Source organism: Elephas maximus, chromosome 19 (genome assembly GCF_024166365.1).
Source record: "Elephas maximus indicus isolate mEleMax1 chromosome 19, mEleMax1 primary haplotype, whole genome shotgun sequence".
Taxonomy (NCBI): domain Eukaryota; kingdom Metazoa; phylum Chordata; class Mammalia; order Proboscidea; family Elephantidae; genus Elephas; species Elephas maximus.
In genome coordinates, this window is record NC_064837.1 from 52,239,126 (window position 1) to 52,260,665 (window position 21,540).

The following is a 21,540-nucleotide window of genomic DNA, read 5'->3' on the forward strand; positions in this document are numbered from 1 at the left end:
GACTAGAAATATTAGAGAATGGCATTTATATTTCATTTTCAAAAACAACCTGAAAGCATCTTTAGACTGGTTTGAGTCCTCAGGCTTTTGTCAACCTATCATTAAGTAGTAATGTGAAAACTATCTGCAGGGAAAAATTTTACAATATTTCTAATACATTTCTAAGACACCTATGCTTCATTCTTCTCTCTGTTCTGTACCTTGGTTACAGAGAATAATATTTTTCCCCTCAAGGAAAATCAGGAAGTCTAATATGAATTTATGACACTGCTGAAGCAGAAATAATTTTTGTAAATTTAAGGATACACTAATGAACCAGACAGTGAATCATGAATAGAACCAATTTTGAATAAGCTTGTATAGACACTTATTTTTATATTCCTTAGCCTTCCACTCATCTAAAACTCTACCTTGAAAGGCATCAACAATTCAAAGATTAAATCATAAGTTATTAAGCCACTAATTTAACCTCTTAAATCAGCACATATTACCTTCCCCCTCAAGTCAATTTGCAAGAGATTAAAATAATAAAAATGATAATATCTCACACTTACAAAGCACTTTTGATCTGCAGAAGCCTAAAGAACTTTTTAAAAACTTTATAGGAAAACCAGGACCATCCACCCACATCTCAGAGTACCTACATCTGAGGTAACCCTGGCAGCTGGTGAAAAGCTATGGAGTAATTTACCATCTACACAAATTTACCATCTGAACAAGAATAAGGAATGGATGGTGTAGGGAAATGCAAATAGAATTAGTTATTCTATTAAACGGGAAATTTAATGGCCACAGAAGCCAAGGGCTATAATTTAAATTTTCACCTGAGGAAGAGACGGATAGTGGCTTGAGAGTTCCCTTTAGAGGGAAAAAACAAAAAACAAACAGAAAAACAACTCTTACCTACTCTAGGTAAGTTATTCTGCCCAGATTTTCCTGGGAAGGATAGATACTACTGGTTTCACTTCAAAAGGAGAATAAACTGGCTATGATATTTATTCTAAGTTCATTTTGTTTCTGGCAACATTTCCCTCTCTTTCACACTCCGTTTCAAAGGCTTTACATAAAATATCATGCTGTTTCAGTATGTATGGTTTGACTCCTACAAGGTCCCCTCTCTCCATTCATTTCAAGCACCCTACACAGTTTTGGGCCACCTGCACGAACAAGAGACTAACTTCTCAAACTGACATTTTTTTTTGGAGTCTGTTTCTTTTTAAATATATTTAAATACACTTTTCCTCTTCAGTCTCTTCCCTAAAGAAAAACTAAAGCAATTTTACCCTGCATCTTTATAAAGTGAGGGCCTAGGAGCAATGGTAAAAGAATACCCTGAGCTGTCTTATACTAGGTAGCACTTCAATTTTCAGGATTCTTTTCCTGCATCTCTTTGACTTAGTCCGTTCTTATCTATAATAGATCAAGCATAAAAAAAAGAGTTCAAGTAAAAGAAATACTTCAGCTAGATATAAAATATAATTTCTTCAGTGCTGGGAGTATACAAAATTAGACTATTAATGGAAACACTGTCTAAATAGCCATTAAGATTATTCATTATCGATTTTTGTTGTTTGTTATTGGCGATTTTTGTTGTTGTTATTGTTTGTCGTATTGTTGCTTTTAAGGAGTAGCTACCTACTATCCTAGATGGCTTAGCGGCATTTGCCTGAATGTAAGAGAGAGGGACCAGATGATCTTAGAGTCCTTCCAGCTCTAGGATTCTGTGTTCTAACTTTCGCTGATGGTTCAAAGTAGCTCTGTTAAGAAGGTGAATAATGACACTTGCAGAAAGGAAGAAGGGTGAGAACTGCAGTAAGTTGCCAAGCTGACTCTGATTATTACCTAAGATACAACAATCCTTTTGCAGGGTTTGTTGAAAGTGTTTTCCCAAGGATATCTCTCTGTTCTTTCCCAAACCATACAATTAACTTAAGTGACCCTGAACAGTTTGGCTTTGTACACTCATGAAAGAACTTAAGAAGAAATCCTAAATGAATGTGCTCCACTCTACCCGAACACTTTTTACTATGATCCTTCTTTCAGTCAGGAAACCCTGGTGGCGTAGTGGTTAATAGCTACGGCTGCTAACCAAAAGGTTGGCAGTTTGAATCCACCAGGTGTTCCTTGGAAACTCTGTGGGGCAGTTCTGCTCTGTCCTATAGGGTTGTTATGAGTCAGAATAGACTTGATGGCAAAGCGGTGTTTTTTTTTTTTTTTCAATCAATACAAACTTAAGCAATAAAAATTGATATTAATATGTGCTAAACAAAGGAAAGATAAAGGTACTTTAATAAAAATGCATTACAAAGTTATCTAAAACAATCACTGTTTCCCTCTCCCCCCCAAAATTCTGTTAACAATTTGTTCCATTTGAGAAGAACGTAGTTGCTATGGCTTTTATGTACAAAAAAAATAATAATAAATTTTTTTTCATACACGTACAAAAATAGTACGCATGCGCGCACACACACACACACCTGAGAATTAGGAAATTAAAATGAAAGTAAAAATCTTGATACCTTCTTCATGGCCTGACACTTGGCCGTCTCAGAAAAGCCAATCATCTTATCAGGAGAACAGATCTTGATGAAGGGGAAATTGGATTCCTCTGCAATCTTTGCCGCTAAGGCAGTCTTCCCACTATGAGGAGGGCCTGCATAAAGATAGGCACTAGTCAGGGGAAAAAAGCCAACCTAAGCCAAGGGAACTAAAACAAGTTTAAACTTTCTCCACAGTGTTCTGAGGTCTCAACTAGTTGCTCATTAACATTTCCTGACACAGTTTCATGGCAGACATGTTTTCTCTTATTTATTAGCAACTAAACTTAATGAACTGATTAGCATTTCTCAAAAGTATGATGACATACATTCCTTCCTACTTTCTCACCTAGGCTTACTCTGTCAAACTGCTGGTTAAACATGTAAAATGTGAAGGTTTGTGCTTCTTAAAAAAAAAAAAAAAGAATGCATTCAAAAGTATGTATCAGTACTGATTTTTTCTATCAAATCATTTGTGTAATAAAAAATACATATAATCTTCATAGGAGATGATATTCTGAGCAGGGAACAACTGCCCTATTAAAAGCAATTGTGACTTAAAAAGCTACCCTCATAGGATTGAAATGAAGTTTAAATGAGATAATACATAAAAGTGCTAGTAGAGTGACCGGCATATAATAAGTGCTCAAAGAATGTTAGCTTAATTATGATTAATAATTAATAGTAAGTAGGAATAATAATTAAGTCTTCTTGATTCTACCTCTTATGTATTTCTCAAATTGGTCTATTTATCTCCACCTCTACCACCACCACGATACCTCAAGCCAGAATCAGCTCTCCCTAAGGTTAACACAAATGCTGGAGGTAGGTCTAACGTAAATGCTTACCATAGGCCTCTCCGCTATCTCTTTTCCCCTCCAACCCATTCTCTAAAGTAGCTGTGATGATGTTTTGAAAGTACAGCTCAGAAGGTGTCGCTGCACTGCTTAAAACCCTACAAATGGCTTTCCATTGCTCCTAAGATATAGTCCAGATCTTTAACATGGCCTTCAAGGGTCTATATCAACTGGCTTTTATCCACTTCTTCAGTCTCCTGTCCAGCCAATGTCCCTCTTGGTGTCAAGCTCCTTCATGCCCAGGGCTTTTTCACATGCTGGTCCCTCTGCCTAGAAAAACTTCCCTAATTTCTTTGCTGGCCAATCTCTTTTCATCCTTTAGGTTTGGCTTACTGTGTTTCTCACAGGGAGCCCTATGCCCCAGACCTCTGGAAGGGGTTAGGTTCTCCTGTCACATGAACTCACTGAACTTCTGCTGCTGTACCAATCATAACTACTTTTTGTCTACTTAGTAAAATCCTAACTGATCCTTTAAGGCCTAAATAAAACTAGCTTTCCTTGGCTACCCCCAGGCAAAACAACTTGCATTCTCACATACCTTTACACATAGACAATGTAGTGAGAAATCTGTTTACATGCCTGTTTTCATGAACAGACTGAACTCTGTGAGTATCTTTGTATCCCCAGTACTTAGTTCAATGTCTAAAACATAGCAATCACACAGTAAATGCTTATTTAATTGAATTAGGGGCTATGTGATGCCATACAGCCTATACCACAGACACTTAGATACAATTCTACAAAAAAACTCCTTGCTATCATTCACCAGTAACATTCCGCTCCAAGAAAATATTAACTTATGCACAATACAGGAACAACAGGCTGGATTACTATTTTCAGATCATGTACGTTTAGAACTGAAAATAATTCACTTTTCTGGAATGTGCTAAATGGCTTTAAAACAAGTGCAGCTTTTTTGTTTTTCAGTTTTAATGCCATTTCATCACCCTCTCTCACCTTCCAGAAGGACGCTAACCAGTGGTGTGCGGTCACTGTTTTTAGTCTGTTGAACCAGCAGCTCCCCATCTTCCAAAACCCGAGTAACTGGATCGCCCCATTTGATGATACCATTCATAATGTAACTTGCATAATCCTCTTGGTTTGTGCCAAATGCCTGTTGACGAAAAGAATGGTTGGAGGACGGCTGAGAGCATTTTGAGCATTACATTAGAAATGAAAATATTTAAAAGTATTGAAGATGAGTAATAATTTCTTCACACTAGAAGTGTTCAGCACTATCCCATAGTTAAGGCCTATAAAACAAAAGCAAAAATTCCCCAAAAGAACAAACAAAAACTATTTTATAATATCTCATTTAACTTTTCACCCTAATAGATTAAAAAAAAAAAGCTGCTTTGGTTACCTTGGTGGGATAGAAGCAACAGATTCTAGGCTCAGACTCTGCCAGAGCCCAAGCTTTTATCTTAAACAGGTCCCTCATAATCCCTGAGAGAAAGCTATGTCCTAGTGCACTTTCTATGTGGAATACACGAACTGTGGCCAATTTGTTAACAGCAAAGAGAAAAAGAGATCATGGACTTAGAAATTAGAAGTAGTTGGCTCAGCAGACAAAGATATTATCCTAACTTTGACTGTAAGTGATACAAATTGAAATGGGACTACGAAGTAGTAACGAGGAGATCATGTACATATCAGCTTGGTAGTAGGGGATGTAAGTTAAATGGCACCGATGTAAGATTTAGAATGAGGTAGAAATGTACAACAATAATTCAAGACTGAAGGACTAGGAAGAGGAAATAAAAGCAATTATTATATATAATAATTTTGTGTTCACTACATATTGCAGCTTAAATCACATCTCTCTTCAGTCTCAACTTCGAATCTCAAATTATAACCCCCATCAAACCAACTGCCAAAAGTAGTCAGCAACTTTAGTATTTAGCAATTATACTGGATTTCCATAAAGTTAATTAGGAGAAGAAATGAGTAGGAAAACATAACCCAACATACATGTCAAGGTTATGTATCTTGAGAATTTCAAATCTTCAAAGATTATTACATCTCTTAAAAAGTCAATTTTTGATTCCTGGATGGAAGGAATAATTTTAACAGATCTTTAGAACCTACATCACATAGAAATTCATTCTTTGTAATAAAACCAGTTGCCACTGAGTTGATTCTGACTCAAGATGGCCCCATGAGTGTCAGAGTAGGCCTGTGCTCCATTGGGTTTTTCCAGTGGCTGACTGTTTGGAAGTAGATCACCGAGACTTTCTTCTAAGGAGCCTCTGGGTGGACTTGGACCTCCAATTTTTCGGTTAGTAGCCAAGCACATTAATCTTTTGCACCTCTGTCTCTGAAACAGTATTCAGTGGTCTCATGTTGCTATTACTTTGCCACCAAATCATTTTTCAGACTATTAATTCCTGGGTATAGAGGAAAGTTCTCATTCCCTGCCTGGGTAAGGTAAATTCAGTAGCCCTAAAAAGTTATAATGGAAAAGCCTAATAAATATTGGTTGAATGGCTGCTGTAGGAAACAGCAGATTGGCTGGCTTTCTTACTTATCCCATCATTTCCTTTTTTTTGTTTTCTCCTCCAGACCCTTGGAATAAATAAAAGTAACTTCTTAGTTCCTACTTCTAGTTTGTAGCCAGATTATTCAGCATTTAAAAAGCCTTGGAGTAGATCAGTTAGGCCCAACTCTAGTATTTTTGGTGACTATTATAAATTACAACAATAAAAGATTAAACTATTTCCACTGCTCAGTAACTTTTGAAAGTAATTATTTTATATTTAAAAGTCATAATACAAAAACTAAGAAGTTTCTTGAATACAACCAAACACTCTGAGGGATAGGGTAGCAAGGGCAGGGGTCTGGGGACCATGGTTTCAGGGGACATCTAGGTCAATTGGCATAATGAAGTTTATTAACGAAATGTTCTGCATCCCATTTTGGTGAGTGGCATCTGGGGTCTTAAAAGCTAGTGAGCAGCCATCTGAGATACATCAATTGTCCTCAACCAACCTGGAGAAAGGGAGAATGAAGAACACCAATGACACAAGGAAAGTACTAGCCCAAGAGACAGAAAGGGCCACATAAACCAGAGACTCTATCACCTTGAGACCAGAAGAACTAGATGGTGCCCAGCTACCACAATGACCACCCTGACAGGGAACACAACCAAAAGTCCCTGATGGAACAGTAAAAAAGTAGGGTGCAGAACTCAAATTCTAGTAAAAAGACCAGACTTAATGGTCTGACTGAGACTGTTGGGCACCAGAAGACATGGCCCCTGGGCTCTCTGTTAGCCCAGAACTGAAACCATTCCCGAAGCCAACTCTTTAGACAAAGATTAGACTGGACTATAAATCATAAAATGATACTCAGGAAGAGAATGCTTCTTAGCTCAAGTAGATAAAAAAAAAAAAAAAATTTTTTTTTTTTTTTAAGTAGATACATGAGACTAAATGGGCAGCTCCTGTCCAGAGGTGAGATGAGAGGTGAAAAGGGGACAAAAATTGGTTGAATGGACACGGGAAATCCAGGTAGAAAGAGGGAGTGTGCTGACACATTATAGGGAGAGCAACTAAGATCATATAACAATGTGTATACAAATTTTTGTATGAGAAACTAACTTGAACTATAAACTTTCACTTAGAGGACAATATAAAATAAAAAGTCATAATGGTCATAAAAGGAATTGATTTTTGTCTTCAAAGGAGATACAACAAATAATTATTGTCAAAATATATAAAGAACTTGTAGAGATCAAGTAAAAATAAAGAATAAATAATATAATAGAAAAATAGGCAAAAAGACATGAATAGCATTTCACAGAAGACAATGCACATATGGTCAATAAACATATGAAGAAATGCTTAACTTCGTAAGTAATCAGTGAAATGCAAATCAAGACCAAAATGATATCACTTGATATCCCACTGAATGGCAAAGATTAAGAAGTGTGAAAATACCAATTGTTGAAACAAGGTCTCTTTTAGATTACTGGGGGTAGTGTTAATTGGGCCCAACAGTTTGAAGTTATTTTTTAAAGTTGGACATTCAAATAGTCAACAACCCAGCAATTTCATTCCTAAATATATAAGAGAAACTTGTTAAAAATGCTTACAGCAGCACTTGTTTATAATAAAAAAAACTAGTAACAGTTCAAATGCCTACTAACACAAAAATGGATAAATTGTGGTAGACACACAATGAAATGCTATTCAGCAATGAAGATAATGATATACAAGTATAGAAAACCATACAGATGACTCTTGGTAATAAAATATTTAACAAAATATCAAGTCCAAAATACGGCATATACCATAATTCTCTTTTTATAAAGTTCATAAAACAACTGAAAGAAAACCAATGGATTACAAAACTCAGAAACGATGGTTACCTAAAGTGAAGAGAGGGAGGGGGACTGAATAAGAGAAACACAGGTAGATATGTGATATTGTCAACATTCGTGTTATTAGCCTGGAGGCAGCTCGTGAGTGTCCTCATATTATTTTTAAATAAGACAAGTAACACAGAACCTGTGTATAGACTAATGACAACAGTGTGTCACGGATCAAAGACCAAGATTAATCCAATTCTGTGCTCAGGTTCACTTAAGAAAGAAAAACAAACATACCCAGTTTGTTTTATACTAATATAGGACTCTGAATAATAGTTATTCAAACATGGGTAGTTTTTTAATAGGAAAATGGGTTAATGGTCTTATACTGTATTCTAAAGCTCCAACTATGACTATTCAGTTTTGAGTATATTTTAGAATAAACCAATTGCCACTGACTAGATTCCAATTCATGGTGACTCCATGTGTGTCACAGTAGAACTGTGGTGCATTGGGTTTTCAATGGCCGATTTTTAGGAAGTAGATTGCCAGGTCTTTCTTCCAAGGCACCTCTGGGTGGACCCAAACCTTCAACCTTTTGATTAGCAGCCGAGTGTGTTAACCATTTATACCACCCAGGGACTCTCCTTTTAAGAATACGGACACATTCTTATTAAATTTTTTTTTTTTTTAGGGTGGTTAAGAGCCTTAGAAACCATGGCAGTTAGAAGAACTAGTAAGAAAAAAGGTTGCCTGGCATTCCCGAAGACAACTCATCAGACATGGAGGGGACTGGACAATTGGAGACAGTTGGAGAGAGATGCTGATGAAGAGTGAGCTACTTTTATCAGTAGGACACTTGGGACTGTGTTGGCATCTTCTGTCTGGAGGGGAGATGGGAGGGTAGAAAGGGTTCGAAACTGGTAAAACGGTCATGAAAGGAGAGACTGGAAGGAGGGAGCAGGCTGACTCATTAGGGGGAGAGTAAATGGGAGTATGTAGTAAGGTGTACTTAAGTTTATATGTGACAGACTGACTTATTTGTAAACTTTCACTTAAAGCACAATAAAAACTATTAAAAAAAAAAAAAAAAAAAAGGTTGCCTGGGAGGAGGTTGGGGAAAGGTATGAGAGAGAGAGAAGGACATGACAGTTAATTTTAAATATCCTAATAGCTGACAGTTGGAGGATGGAGTGAATTTAGGTTTCCATAGCTTCATATTGCATAAGAACAAATGGGAAAACAAGTTCAATATAAAGTAAGAACTAATAATTAGAAAGTCTCAAAATTGAATGGGCTGCCTTATAAGATGGTGAACTCCATATCATGAGAAATATTTAGGTAAATATTGGCTAATCATCTAGCCATCAGGGATATTATATAAATGATTCTTACGCTGGGCACTTTCAACACTAAGATTTTCTAATTTTATAAAATGACACATGACATAACCTTCTATAACACTGGGTTAAAAAAAAAAGGCACTTATTATTCTCTTATTTTATTTTTTTGGTTTACACATCACTCAATATGCATACTCACTGGTTTGATATCATTCTCCAAAGAAGCAAGGAAGTCTCCTCTTGTCACCTGCAGGCTCTCTGCTTTCTCCATGTCCACTTCTACTTTAGTACTGGCCTAGTTAGGAAAGAAAACAAAAAGTAAGGACTTTCAAGATTTAAGAATATTTCCAGCCTAAGAATATAACACCTGAGGATTTACAAAGCACACTTTCACAGACAAAAATTGTATCTCTCAAATTTACAAATACATACAGTAAAATCTGTGAAAGCCAGAGCCTGTATAAGGTAGAAACCTGTCAGAGAAGAAAAACTCAAAATATTTTCCACTAAATAGAGAGTGACAGAAAAGTAGTAACTGCACCCTGTCAAAGGTGGAAAACTTGTGAGTCCCGGAAAAACAAGGCAGTCCTGCCAAGCTCTGGCTGTCACTGTATACCCTTTGCCTGAACAATTCCACTTCTAGGAATTTGTCCCATAAATACATTCGCAAATGCACACAAGGTTATACATACAAGGATATCTACTACAGATATATGTAACAGCAGAAGACTAGAAGCAAATTAAAAGTCTATCGAGAGGGGACCACTTAAGTAAATGATGACTCCGCTGTACCAAAGAAGACTATGTAGCTATTTATAAAAAATGAGGCATGAGTAGGAGGAAATATGTAGAGAGGGTCTTTAAGAACAGTGGTCCTCAACCTTGGCTGCACATCAGGATAACCTCCAGAGCCTTTAGAAAATACAGAAGTCCAGCCACTCCCTCAGGTTTTGATTTAACAGGTCCAGCAATGCCCAGGCACGTATATTTTTACAAAGTGCCACACAAGTGATTCTGATGCTCAACCACGTTTGAAAACCATTCCTCTAGAAGACCAAGGCCCTAACACTTCGATCTGTACTCATACTTTGCCTGAGAATCTATATGCCCAGCTCCAAATATTCTGCTTACTGCACCTGGAGCTAATACTTAAAGCAGACATCTGGAGATGCATCAAGGCCTTCATCTGCATTTGGGGCTGCCCGGACCTGATGACTGGCTGAGATACCAATACATTTTTTAATGTGACTGGGCTCACTACCAATAGCATAAGGCAAGAGTCTGCTTTTTAAACTGGTATCGTGGATTAAAAAAAAAAAAAAGGTCTCTTAAAAAAAAGGCTATAAAACTAAAACGTGTTAAATTTTAATCTTCCATTGATTATTATAAAATATGAGTCGTGTTCCTTTAGGAACAGACTGCTGAAACAGATAAAATGACAGGTATTTTTTTTCTTTTTTCTTTTTTAAGTTGGCCTCACGGGATAGAAAGAACTATGTCAAGAAATTGGATCAAGATGGCCAGCTGAACACATTTATTCATCTCCCTCCCTGCCCCGAATCCCATGAAATGACAGAAAGTGAGACAAGAAGGTTAACAGGCATGGAAGATACATCCAGGAGCTGCAATACTGATCTAACAAGAGTCTCAGAAGGACAGAAAAGAAAGAATGACAGAGAAAAACAGTAAGAGAAGAGAAAAATATTTTCCACAGCCGAAGAAAAGTGTGTCTTTGCCGTTTATAAAGAGTCCAATGAGTGCTGATTAGGATAAATGAAAAGAAACCCACATCTGTCTAGACATACTGTTGTAAACTTTCAGACCACCAAAGATGAAGAGAAAGTCCTAGAACCTTTCTGGGAGACAAAAACAGGTTACCTGCAAAGAAACCAGATTAAATTGGCGTGATACCTCTCACAGGCAATACCAGAAACTAGAAGACAATGAAATCACGTCTCCAAAAATACACCTGGATATCTACCCTAGAAAAAGATTTCCACGTGTACACAGGGAGGCATCTGCAAGCATTTTCGTAGCAGGATTATTTTACTCGTCACAACCAGAAATAATCTATACATTAAATAAATCATTCATTAAATTTACTGAGCACCTACAATGTACCAAGCACCATTCTAAGCAATGAGACATAGCAGTGAATAAAACACACAAGGTCCCTACTCTTGTGGATCTTATATTTTAAATTACGTAATACTATTCTCGAATGCTGTACATTTGTCCAAAATAATGAAGGAGATTTACATGTACTGATATGGAAACCTATCTAAGACATATTGTCAAGTAAAAAGTGCAAGTTGCAGTACAATATATGTAGCATAATCCCATTAATGTTTTGTTTTTTTTTAAAGTACATATGTACATGTACATAGAGAAAATAAACTACAAAGGTATATCCCAAATGTTGGTTATCTCTGGGGAGCAAAAGAGAAGTGATGCTAGAGATGGCCTTTCTCACTTTTCCCTACATATTTTTGCATCTTTGACTCTTTTATAAAGAGAATGTATTCATGTATGACTTCTGTACTTTTAAAAACAGAGAAAGAAACAAGTAACATTTAAATAGATAAATATTCTACTTAAATAAATAGAACAGTTAGCATTTAAATTAATAAGGTTTTCATTGGTACATATTAGGCATTTGATAAATATTAATCACATTCAGTTCACATTTCCAGGTTAAAAAAAAAGGAAATGATGTCACAGGAAACAGGCAACTCTATGAAAGAATTACGATACCCAGTTCAGAATATACAAATCTATACAATGCTTTATAGCGCGTAAGTATAAAATGTGTTCATATAGTATAAAGGATAGTTTATACAGTACATATATAAACCAGTTGCCATCGAGTTGATTTCAACTCATGGCGACCCCACAAGTGTCAAAGCACAACTATGCTCTGTAGGATTTTCAATGGCTGATTTGTCGGAAGTAGACGCCACTGTATATACGTTGTTGTTCTTAGGTGGAAAACGCTGGTGGTGTAGTGGTTAAGAGCTACGGTTGCTAACCAAAAGGTCAGCAGTTCAAATCCACCAGGTGCTCCTTAGAAACCCTATGGGGCAGTTCTACGCCACCCTACAGTGTCACTATGAGTCGGAATCGACTCGACAATAGTGGGTTTGGTTTTTTGTTGCTGTTGTTAAGGTGCTGTTGAGTCGGTTCTGACTCATAGTAACAGTATATATATTGTATATATATACACCGTTGTCCATATAAATAAGAGGAAGCTCTGGTGGGGCAATGGTTAAGCACTTGGCTGCTAACCGAAAGGGTGGAGGTCCAAACCCACCAGTGATTCCGTGGGAGAAAAGACCTGGCGATCTGCTCCTGTAAAGATTACAGCCTAGGAAACCCTATGGAGGAGTTCTCTCTGTCACATTAGGTTGCTGTGAGTTGGAATTGACTCCACGGCACAGAACAACAACATATAAATAAGTAAAAAGTATATATATGGTTTACATAGTATAAGGTATGTTCACATATATTACCGCATTTCATCCATTAAGGGTCAATAGAGAATTTCCTTCCTCGGTACCCTTAATAAGGGTTTTAATGCTGATTTAAACTGTCTGACATATCTGACATATTCTAGGAAGTAAACTCACGTGAAAGTAAAGTACACCCTGACAGAATGATATTAAGATGCCAAAGAAGCTATCAGCCTCATTTTAAATGTCTCCTCCCTATACAGCCTTACCTTTTTTACTATATTTTGTATTTTAATTTGTTCTTATAGTAAAACTGAATCCAAATGACAGAAACATAGTAATATGAAGGAAGAATATTACCCATCTTTAAGCATTCACCAAAAAAAAAAGACAAATTTCAGGACTGAAGCTGGTGAGGAACTTGTCTTCTTACTAACTATTGAAAAAAGAGTCACCCAAGGAATTAAAAGTAAATTAAGACGGCTGGGGGAGAGGTATTTTAAAGCGACTTGTTTTCAGGCACTCCAGGAATTTTAGAAGTTACCTAATTGCAGATAGTCAATATTCCAACTGACAACTATTTCTACCTGTTCATTAAAATAAATTTTCTAAGGACTGAGACAATTTTTACTATTTTATCAAAAGTAGTGAAATCCTATTAAAAAAAAATTCTACAATTCTGAACTTTTACTCATTCAGAAAAACTTTCGCATTTGTCTGAATTAGTGAGAATTTTTTCCTGCATTTTATTTATAACAGCTAATCAATAGAAAAGAGGCAGCATCTTTCAGCTTATACCTGCAGAAACTAATAAACTTGTATTTCAACACCAGCAAATATCAAGTGGTCACCCTTAAATTCATAACCTTTTAAATGTGACCTTTCAAAGCTCTTATCATTCCTCTTAAATTAAGGGCAGAATGGCCTTAATCAATAGAAAATCCAACAGAAAATGAGAAATAATTTTATTGAAATTCTGTAGACATAATTCAGAGTTTTGGTTCAGTTGTAAGCTGGTGTGTAAGTGTGTATGTCTCCTTAACTTTTTCTTTACAGCAGATGAGAGAACAGAAGAAATTTGGGTTATGAACCTTCTATACCTGAAGCAGAAATTCCTTTCAAGATAAAAACCACCAAATGTCACATGAATTTTAGTTGACCACCAACATGGGTTCAAGTTCATATGACATGAACATCAGGCCTTTGTGACTAGATTTGCTCCATTTGTTTCAGAAAAAAAAAAAAAAAACATTTAATAGGGAAGCCTTGCTTAGTCCACCTGACTTTGTTTTGGTCTAAATCTTTTGAAAAAGAAGCAAAACTAGTAATGGCTTTTTAAAAACAAAGAAAGGACATCATAACAAGGAGTTGAATGATGTGGATGTTTTAAAGTGCTATACCAACTTTAAGTTTCAAATTAAACGTTTATTCATCAATCACTACTACTAAAGCTATGAACAATCTACAGCAATAAGACTAAGATAGTCTATCTTTTGTTTAGCTGAGGAGTTTTACTTGTTGGGAAACTTTAAAAACCACTTGACAATGCAGTTTTTTTTTTAAATGCAGAAAAAAATAATTATTCATAATATTTCTCCTTTGGATGTAAGGTTAGTGTCTTTACACATCTTTCTTTTCCCTAAACTGCCTACATAGTGTCTTACACTAGACGGTCCATCTAAAAAAATAAAATAAAACAACCAAACCTGTTGCTGTCAAGTCAATTCTGACTCACAGTGACCCTATAGGACAGAGTAGAACTGCTCCATAGGGTTTCCAAGGAGCAGCTGGTAGATTTGAACTGCCAACTTTTTGGTTTGCAGCTATAGCTCTTAACTACTGTACCTCCAGGGCTCCAGATAGTCCATTAAAAAAACAAAAAAAACAAAAAACAAAAAAACCCATTGCTGTCAAGTAGATTTTGACTGACAGCAACCCTATAGGTCAGAGTAGAACTGCCCCATAGAGTTTCCAAGGAGCGTCTGGTGGATTTGAATTGCCGAGCTTTTGGTTAGCAGTGGTAGCGCTTAACCACTACAGCACCAGGGTTTCCAGAAAGTGCACAGATAATGTAAAAAATTAAAAGCTGTTTGGTACAAAGAGAGTTAATCACAAAAGAATATGGATCACCTGAAGCTTAAATCAAGGTGAATTCAACCACATGGAAAAGTGAGAGAAATACTGTCAACTATTTGTACTACTTCATACTTTCAAAATTGAAGGATAACATTTTATACAATGGTAACAAAAATTTTAGCTTTACAGTTAAAAAAAAAATTAACTGCATACAGTCAACAAAAACCAGAAACCCAGCTATTAGAAAAGATGTATATGGCACCCTTACAAATCAGCCAATAACAACAATAATGGACATAAAAACTAGCATTTATATAGTTTATGAGGCACTTCAACATCCATTATTTGATTTCATCCTCACAAAAACCTGGCGAGATAGGTGGTATTTCCCCTTGACAGGTCAGAAACAAAAAAGTGAAAGAACTGTAATGCATAGCCACACCTTCCGACTATGAGATCTATAATCTTTCCGCCATTCCTCATTGTCTTATATGTAGATAAACACAACCAATACGGGCTTGAAGAAAGCATATTTCTTAGTGAGATAATGGCTTAGAGCGACATAAATGACTAAATAAAAAAAAATACAGTGACCAGTGCATATGAGAAACCTATGGTTACTAGTAAACTAGTTACTGTAGATTATGCCAAGAAGCATTCATGCGGCTTGAAATGAACGATCAGCATGGGGCGGGGGGCAATTATCACATCATTCACACAATTTTTCTTGAGGTCACTGTCTCTTCTTACTAGAATATTTCTTACACCATGGTGGAAGAATGAAAAAATAGGTGCTAAATGGATGACTGGATCCATTCTATAAAGTATCCAATATTGTATTCCCACCCTGTCCAAACCTTAGGCATTCTTGAGCTAGAACAAATTCACTTCTATTATGTAGGGAAATTGTGGCTTATGGATAGAGTTTGAGTCAGAATACATATATCAGTTTACTCATTAAAAAAATATTTACCACTAAAATCATAAAACTCTTAGAACAAAGTATAGGGGTAATGTTTTGGGACCTAGTTTTTGACAATGGATTCTTAGATATGACACCAAAAGCATGGGCAAAAAAGGACAAAATTAAAAAATAGGCTTCATCAAAATTTAAAAAATTTGTGCATCAAAGGATTTTATGAACAAAGTGAAGAGACAACCTACAGGATGGACGAACATATTTGGGAATCATATATCTGATAAGGGTTTAATATCTAGAATATATAAAAGAATTGCTACAACAAAAAGACAACAACCCAATAAAAAAATGGGCAAAGGGCTTTAGAATAGACATTTTACCAAAGAGTACATATAAATGGCCAATAAATAAGCACATGAAAAGATGCTCAAAGTCATTAGTCATTAGGGAAATCTACACCACGATGAGAAACCACTTTATCCCCACTAGAATGATTATCATCAGAAAAATGGAAAACAATGTCGGCAAGGTTATGGAAAAAATGGAACCTTGTCCATTGCTGGTGAGATTGTAGAATGGTGTAGCTGCTGGGGAAAACGGTTTGACGGTTCTTCAAAAAGTTAAACAGAATTACTGTATTAGCAATTCCATTCCTAGGTATATACCCAAAAGACTTGAAAGCAGGAACTCAAACAGATACTTGTACACCGATGTCCACTGCAGCATTATTCACAATTGCCAAAAGGTGGATACAGCCTAAGCATCTATTAACAGATGAATGGATAAACAAAATGTGGTGCACACATACAATGGAATATTACTCTGCCATAAAGAGGAATGAAGCTCTGATAAATGTTAAAATTAGACACAAAAGGGTAAATATTGTATGATCCCACTCACATGAAATATCTAAACTAGACAAATGCATGTTGTTGTGTGTGTCATCAAGTAGATTCCAACTCATAGTGACCCTAGAAGACAAGAGTAGAACTGCCCCATGGGGTTTCCAAGGAATGGCTGGTGGATTCAAACTGCTGACCTTTTAGTTAGCAGCCTGAGCTCTTAACCACTTCGCCACCATGGCTCCAGACAAATGTATAAAGACCAAAATTTACTAGTGGTTACCAGGGGCAGGTGGCAGAAGGGAAAGGGGAGCTCTTGTTTTAGAGGCACTGAGTTTCTATTAAGGATGAAGAAAAAAAAAAAACTGGAAATAGATAGTGGCGATGGTTCCACAACATGGTGAATATAATTAATGCCACTAAATCGTACACATAAAAATGGTTGAAATGGCAAGTGTTTTGTTATACATATTTTGCCACAACTAAAAAAAAAAATTACTGAACATCTACAGTGTGCTCAGTACTTAGATCTATTTGGGGTACTGCGGGAGATCTAGAGATAAATAAGATACAAACTTAAAGTCTAGAACAGGGGTTGCCTATTTTTTCTATAAAGGGCCAGATAGTAGATATTTTAGGCCTTGTGGGCCATGTAATCTCTGTTGCAAATATTTAGTTCTGCCACTGTAGCACAAAAGCAGTCACAGACAATACATAAATGGATGAGTGTGGTTGTGTTCCAATAAAGTTTTATTTACAAGAACAGGTGGTGGGCTAGATTTGGTCCAGGAGCCAACTGTTGGTCTAGAATCATTGATAGGATGTACTCAAATATACTCATCCTAACTGTTCAGGATTTTAGTATCCCTTGCCTGAACTGTTATAAAAGTTCCTCTCTCTTGTCTTGTGTCGCCAAACTCCACTCCCCTAAATACTCTACTAGACACAGGTGCTGGAGTGATCTTACATTTTAACACTATGCCACTGCTATTCTTAAAATTCTTCAATGGCTTAGCACTACTTATAGAAAAAAAGTCCATACTTCTTAGCACAGTGTAAGAGACTCTTTGTGCTCCATCCCCTGCTTTAGTCTCCTGACTTCTCTCTCACAATGTCTCTACCTCTTCTCCCTTACCTTTTATGCGGAAGCAATACTAAACTTCCCTAACACACCATCCTATTTTGTCTCTGTTCCTTTGCATATGCCCTATCGTTGTTGTTAGTTGCTATTGAGTTCATTCCAACTCATGGTGACCCCATATGACCCCCGTGTGCAGAGTAGAACTCTCCATAGGGTTTTCAAGGTTGTGACCTTTTAGAAACTGTCATGGATTGAACTGTGTCCCTCAAAAATATGTATCAACTTGGTTAGGCCATGATTTCCAGTATTGTGTGGCTGTCCTCCATTTTGTGATCTTCCTATGTGTTATAAACCATAATCTCTGCCTGTGGTTAAAGAGGATTAGGGTGGGACATAACACCTTTGCTCAGGTCACGTTTCTGATCCAATGTAAATGGAATTTCCCTGGGGTGTGGCCTGTACCACCTTTTATCTCTCAAGAGATAAAAGAAAAGGGAAGCAAGCAAAGAGTTGGGGGCCTCATACCACCAAGAAAGCAGGGCTGGGAGCAGAGCACATCCTTTGCACCTGAGGTTCCTGCGCTGAGATGCTCCCAGACCAAGGGAAGATTGATGACAAGGACCTTCCCCCAGAGCCGAAAGAGAGAGAAAGCCTTCCCCTGGAGCTGAAGCCTTGAATTTGGACTTGTAGCCTACTAGAGTGTGAGAGGATAAATTTCTCTTTGTTAAGGCCATCCACCTGTGATATTTCTGTTATAGCAGCACTAGACGACTAAGACAGAATCATATTGCCAGGACTGTCTTATGAGGTGCCTCTGGATGGATTTGAACCACCAACCTTTCAGCTAATAGTCAAGTGCTTAACTGTTTGTGCCACCCAGGGATCCTAAAAATGCCCTACTCCACCAAGAGACACTCACACCTACCCAGAAAACTCCTCTGTGAAGGTTGCCTGCATCCTTCAAGCTGACCACATCTGACACCTTTCTACTTTCTTAACTTGCAGATACTGTCTATTGTTGCATGTGGAGGATTCAACCGTGAGCTGCTCAAGGGCAGGCAATTTACTTCTTTGCAGTTGTAGCATTAACTCCTAGCACAGTGTCTGGCCATTATGTAGTAGATGTTGAATAAATCTATTGTGCACCAAGGTCAACTGAAGGTACCATAAACGACACATGAATATTTCAAGAATGAAGAAGTACATCATTCTGGAAAGGGAGAATCAGAAAAGATTTGAGGAAGGTGGTAGCATATGAACCAGATATTGAAAAGATAGTAAACATGGAGGGTAAAGGTTTTCAATGAAGTTAAGAAGAACAAAAGCAGAGAAGTGGAAAAATAATGTCTGATGACTGGTGAGTATTTCAGTTTGGCTGAAGTGTATGGAGAATAATTAGGAATACATCTGGAAAGGCCAGTTTAGGGTCCGATCTAGAGGGCCTTCAAGCCCAAGTTGAGAAGCGTGTACTTTGTTCTGCAGACAATGGGGACTCATGGAAAGGTTCTGAACAGAATAGTATGAAAGTTTTTGAACAGAGAACAGTATTAATCTCCTTTTTTTCAGAAAGGAGGTTAATCAAACAGAAGGTGGGTATCGGCAGTGAGGGCTGAAAAATATTGCCGAGATAGAACCAACAAAATCCGGCAAAGACCTGATGTAGGACACAGAAGAGTGGCAGGAATAAAGATAATCCTGAAGTCTTAAGCTTGGGAAATCAGGATAAGCAGGGAAATAGGAGTAGAAGGAAAGTAGGAAAAAAGACAGTGTATTTGGTATGGAATATTAAATTTGAGACTTGATAAAATCCAGGTAGAAGTATCTACTATGAGTCTGAAAATGGGAGGCAGACACTTTCAACAAATGAGACATAACCTGGGAGTCATCCATCTCCAAGCGGTAACTAAAACCTCAAGAGGAGAGTGGGTGGTAAAGGCTCAAGAACAGGCCCTTACTCACATCAAAATGAAAGTACCCTGGAACATATTTCTACAATAGTATCAATCACTGATTGTACTAATTTGCTATCATGCCTGCTTCCCTGACTCTGAACTACTTGAGGGAAGAAGCTATGTTGTATTTATCTTTGTGTCTCCAGATTACAACCTCAAAAAAGCAGATATTCAATATATTTGCTGGATGAAGCAACTCTCACAGTTCTAGTATGTAAAAAATCTAACTTCCTATGACACGTTACAATTCAACACAAGTCTTCATCTTCACATATCTGTCAGATGGTGGCAACCTAAGGTAGATGGGCCAGTGGTTACCATGGGGCCAATGCTACCATGATCTTCCCTTCTGCTACTCTGAGGATTTGCACTTGACAATTAATTCCTATTCCTTTTACCATCTCTCTTCTCCATCAAAAGTCAGCATTACCTAGCCCTTGGCATGCTTGAAAGGAAAGAGGCAGAATGCCAGTGTGGTATTTATAGGGCTGCAAACCGCTGATCTACTGGGTTGTTTTCACTGACCTTTATGTGTCTATTCATGGCAGTGGACTGTGCTGCTCGCACCAGACCCTCCAGCTCAGCACCGCTGAAATTCTTGGTCTCCACGGCCAGTTCTTTAATATCTACATCAGCAGAGAGTAAGTGATGTCCTCTCATCCTTGCTGTGTGGATGTGAAGGATCTGTAGTCGACCTTTCTCATCCGGTAAGCCTGAAAAAACAAAAAATATAACAGACATTTTCCTAGTTTCAAAAGCATCATCAGCATTATAATCCAAATGTTTTTCTTACAGGTACATAAGCATGTAAATATCTGCTTCTCATGACATCCACCTTTTTAACAAACAACTTTTATAACAAAAGTATATGACTTTGCTCCTGCTAAATGGTCAGTGTCTCTGATCAGTGACAGGTCTGCTTACCTATCTCCATCTTAACTTCCAGCCTTCCAGGTCGAAGGAGAGCCTCATCTATCAGATCTGGTCTGTTGGTCATTCCTGGACACAGATGTTGGGGAAAAAAAAAAAGACAAATTATCAGGGTTCAAAAATAAATGAAAAATTTTCTTTATGATATGTAAGGACAGTAATTTCCCTGACAAGCTAAGATCACATTTTATAAGAGTCAAATAGAAAACCAAATTAATTTCAAATAAAAATATCATTGCTTCTTGACCTATTCTAATGAAAATTATCTAGTATTTCACTGTTGTACATGCCAGTGGAATAGGACTGCAACGAAAACTTCAAATATTTAGAAAGAAAATTTAAGGTTCAGAGACAGTAAGTAACTTGACAAAATGGTAGAGAACAATGTGAACATAAACTGTCTAACTCCAAAGTCCCTTTCCTTCCTACCAGGCCAGCAGTTTTTGACCTTCATAAAAGTACAGTTCTTTTTCAAAAATAACCTTAAGAAGAACCTTGGTACATAAAACAGTTAAAAGAAGTTATAACAGGGATACAGGATCTGAAGGGCACTCCCTGGCCCTCACTGACCTGGAAGCACCTCTGAGGATGGAGGCCTTTAGGACCTAGTTTGAAAATCACTGCATTCATTAATTACACTTTACTGCCTTTCACCTCTGGTGCACTATAAGCATAAACTCGTGCGTCACTAAAGTCCATCTTTTATTCATTCTATTGAGTCTAGACCTTAAAATAGCCAAATTCTTCAGTATCACTTGATTCTAATTTGAAACACTGGAAAAAGAGTATAATAACAACCTATACAGGTCTTAATTCAGAACCTATGTATCTCATGTTTTTAAAACCACAGTACTTTTATTTTTTTCAGTAAACATACCAATGACTAGGATGTTGTTCAGTTGCTCCACCCCATCAATTTTGGACAGTAACTGGTTGACAACAGTGTCATGAACTCCTGTGCTGCCAGCCATGCTCCCTCTTTGCTTGCAGATGGCATCGATTTCATCAAAGATGATGATGTGCAAACCACTGTTAGCACCAAGCTATTAAGGGAGGAAATTATATGAAAGGTCAAAACTTGAATGTTATCATTAAACAAACTAATCAAAAAAGCAAAACAAAACTTTCAACAGATTGACTTTGCTCCATTTTGACTAATAAATGTAGCAAGTATAATCATGGTTGTCCTCTTAAAGGCGCTAGAACTGCATTCTCAGAATTCTGCAAACTGAATAGGCATTCCGG

The 21,540-nt window shown here is 37.1% G+C and overlaps 1 protein-coding gene across 2 annotated transcripts in view; it reads right to left on the reverse strand.

Annotated features, from left to right (window-relative positions):
- The window catches only part of NSF (N-ethylmaleimide sensitive factor, vesicle fusing ATPase), a 158,888-nt gene that overhangs the window by 41,320 nt on the left and 96,028 nt on the right, over positions 1 to 21,540 (reverse strand). For both annotated transcript variants that reach the window (XM_049859000.1, XM_049858999.1), the window contains exons 10-15: positions 21,173 to 21,338; positions 20,290 to 20,364; positions 19,891 to 20,078; positions 9,246 to 9,341; positions 4,352 to 4,508; positions 2,520 to 2,653 (exon numbers count right to left, since the gene is read on the reverse strand). In XM_049859000.1, the coding sequence (XP_049714957.1) occupies positions 2,520 to 2,653; positions 4,352 to 4,508; positions 9,246 to 9,341; positions 19,891 to 20,078; positions 20,290 to 20,364; positions 21,173 to 21,338 (816 nt within the window). The remainder of the gene's footprint in view (positions 1 to 2,519; positions 2,654 to 4,351; positions 4,509 to 9,245; positions 9,342 to 19,890; positions 20,079 to 20,289; positions 20,365 to 21,172; positions 21,339 to 21,540) is intronic.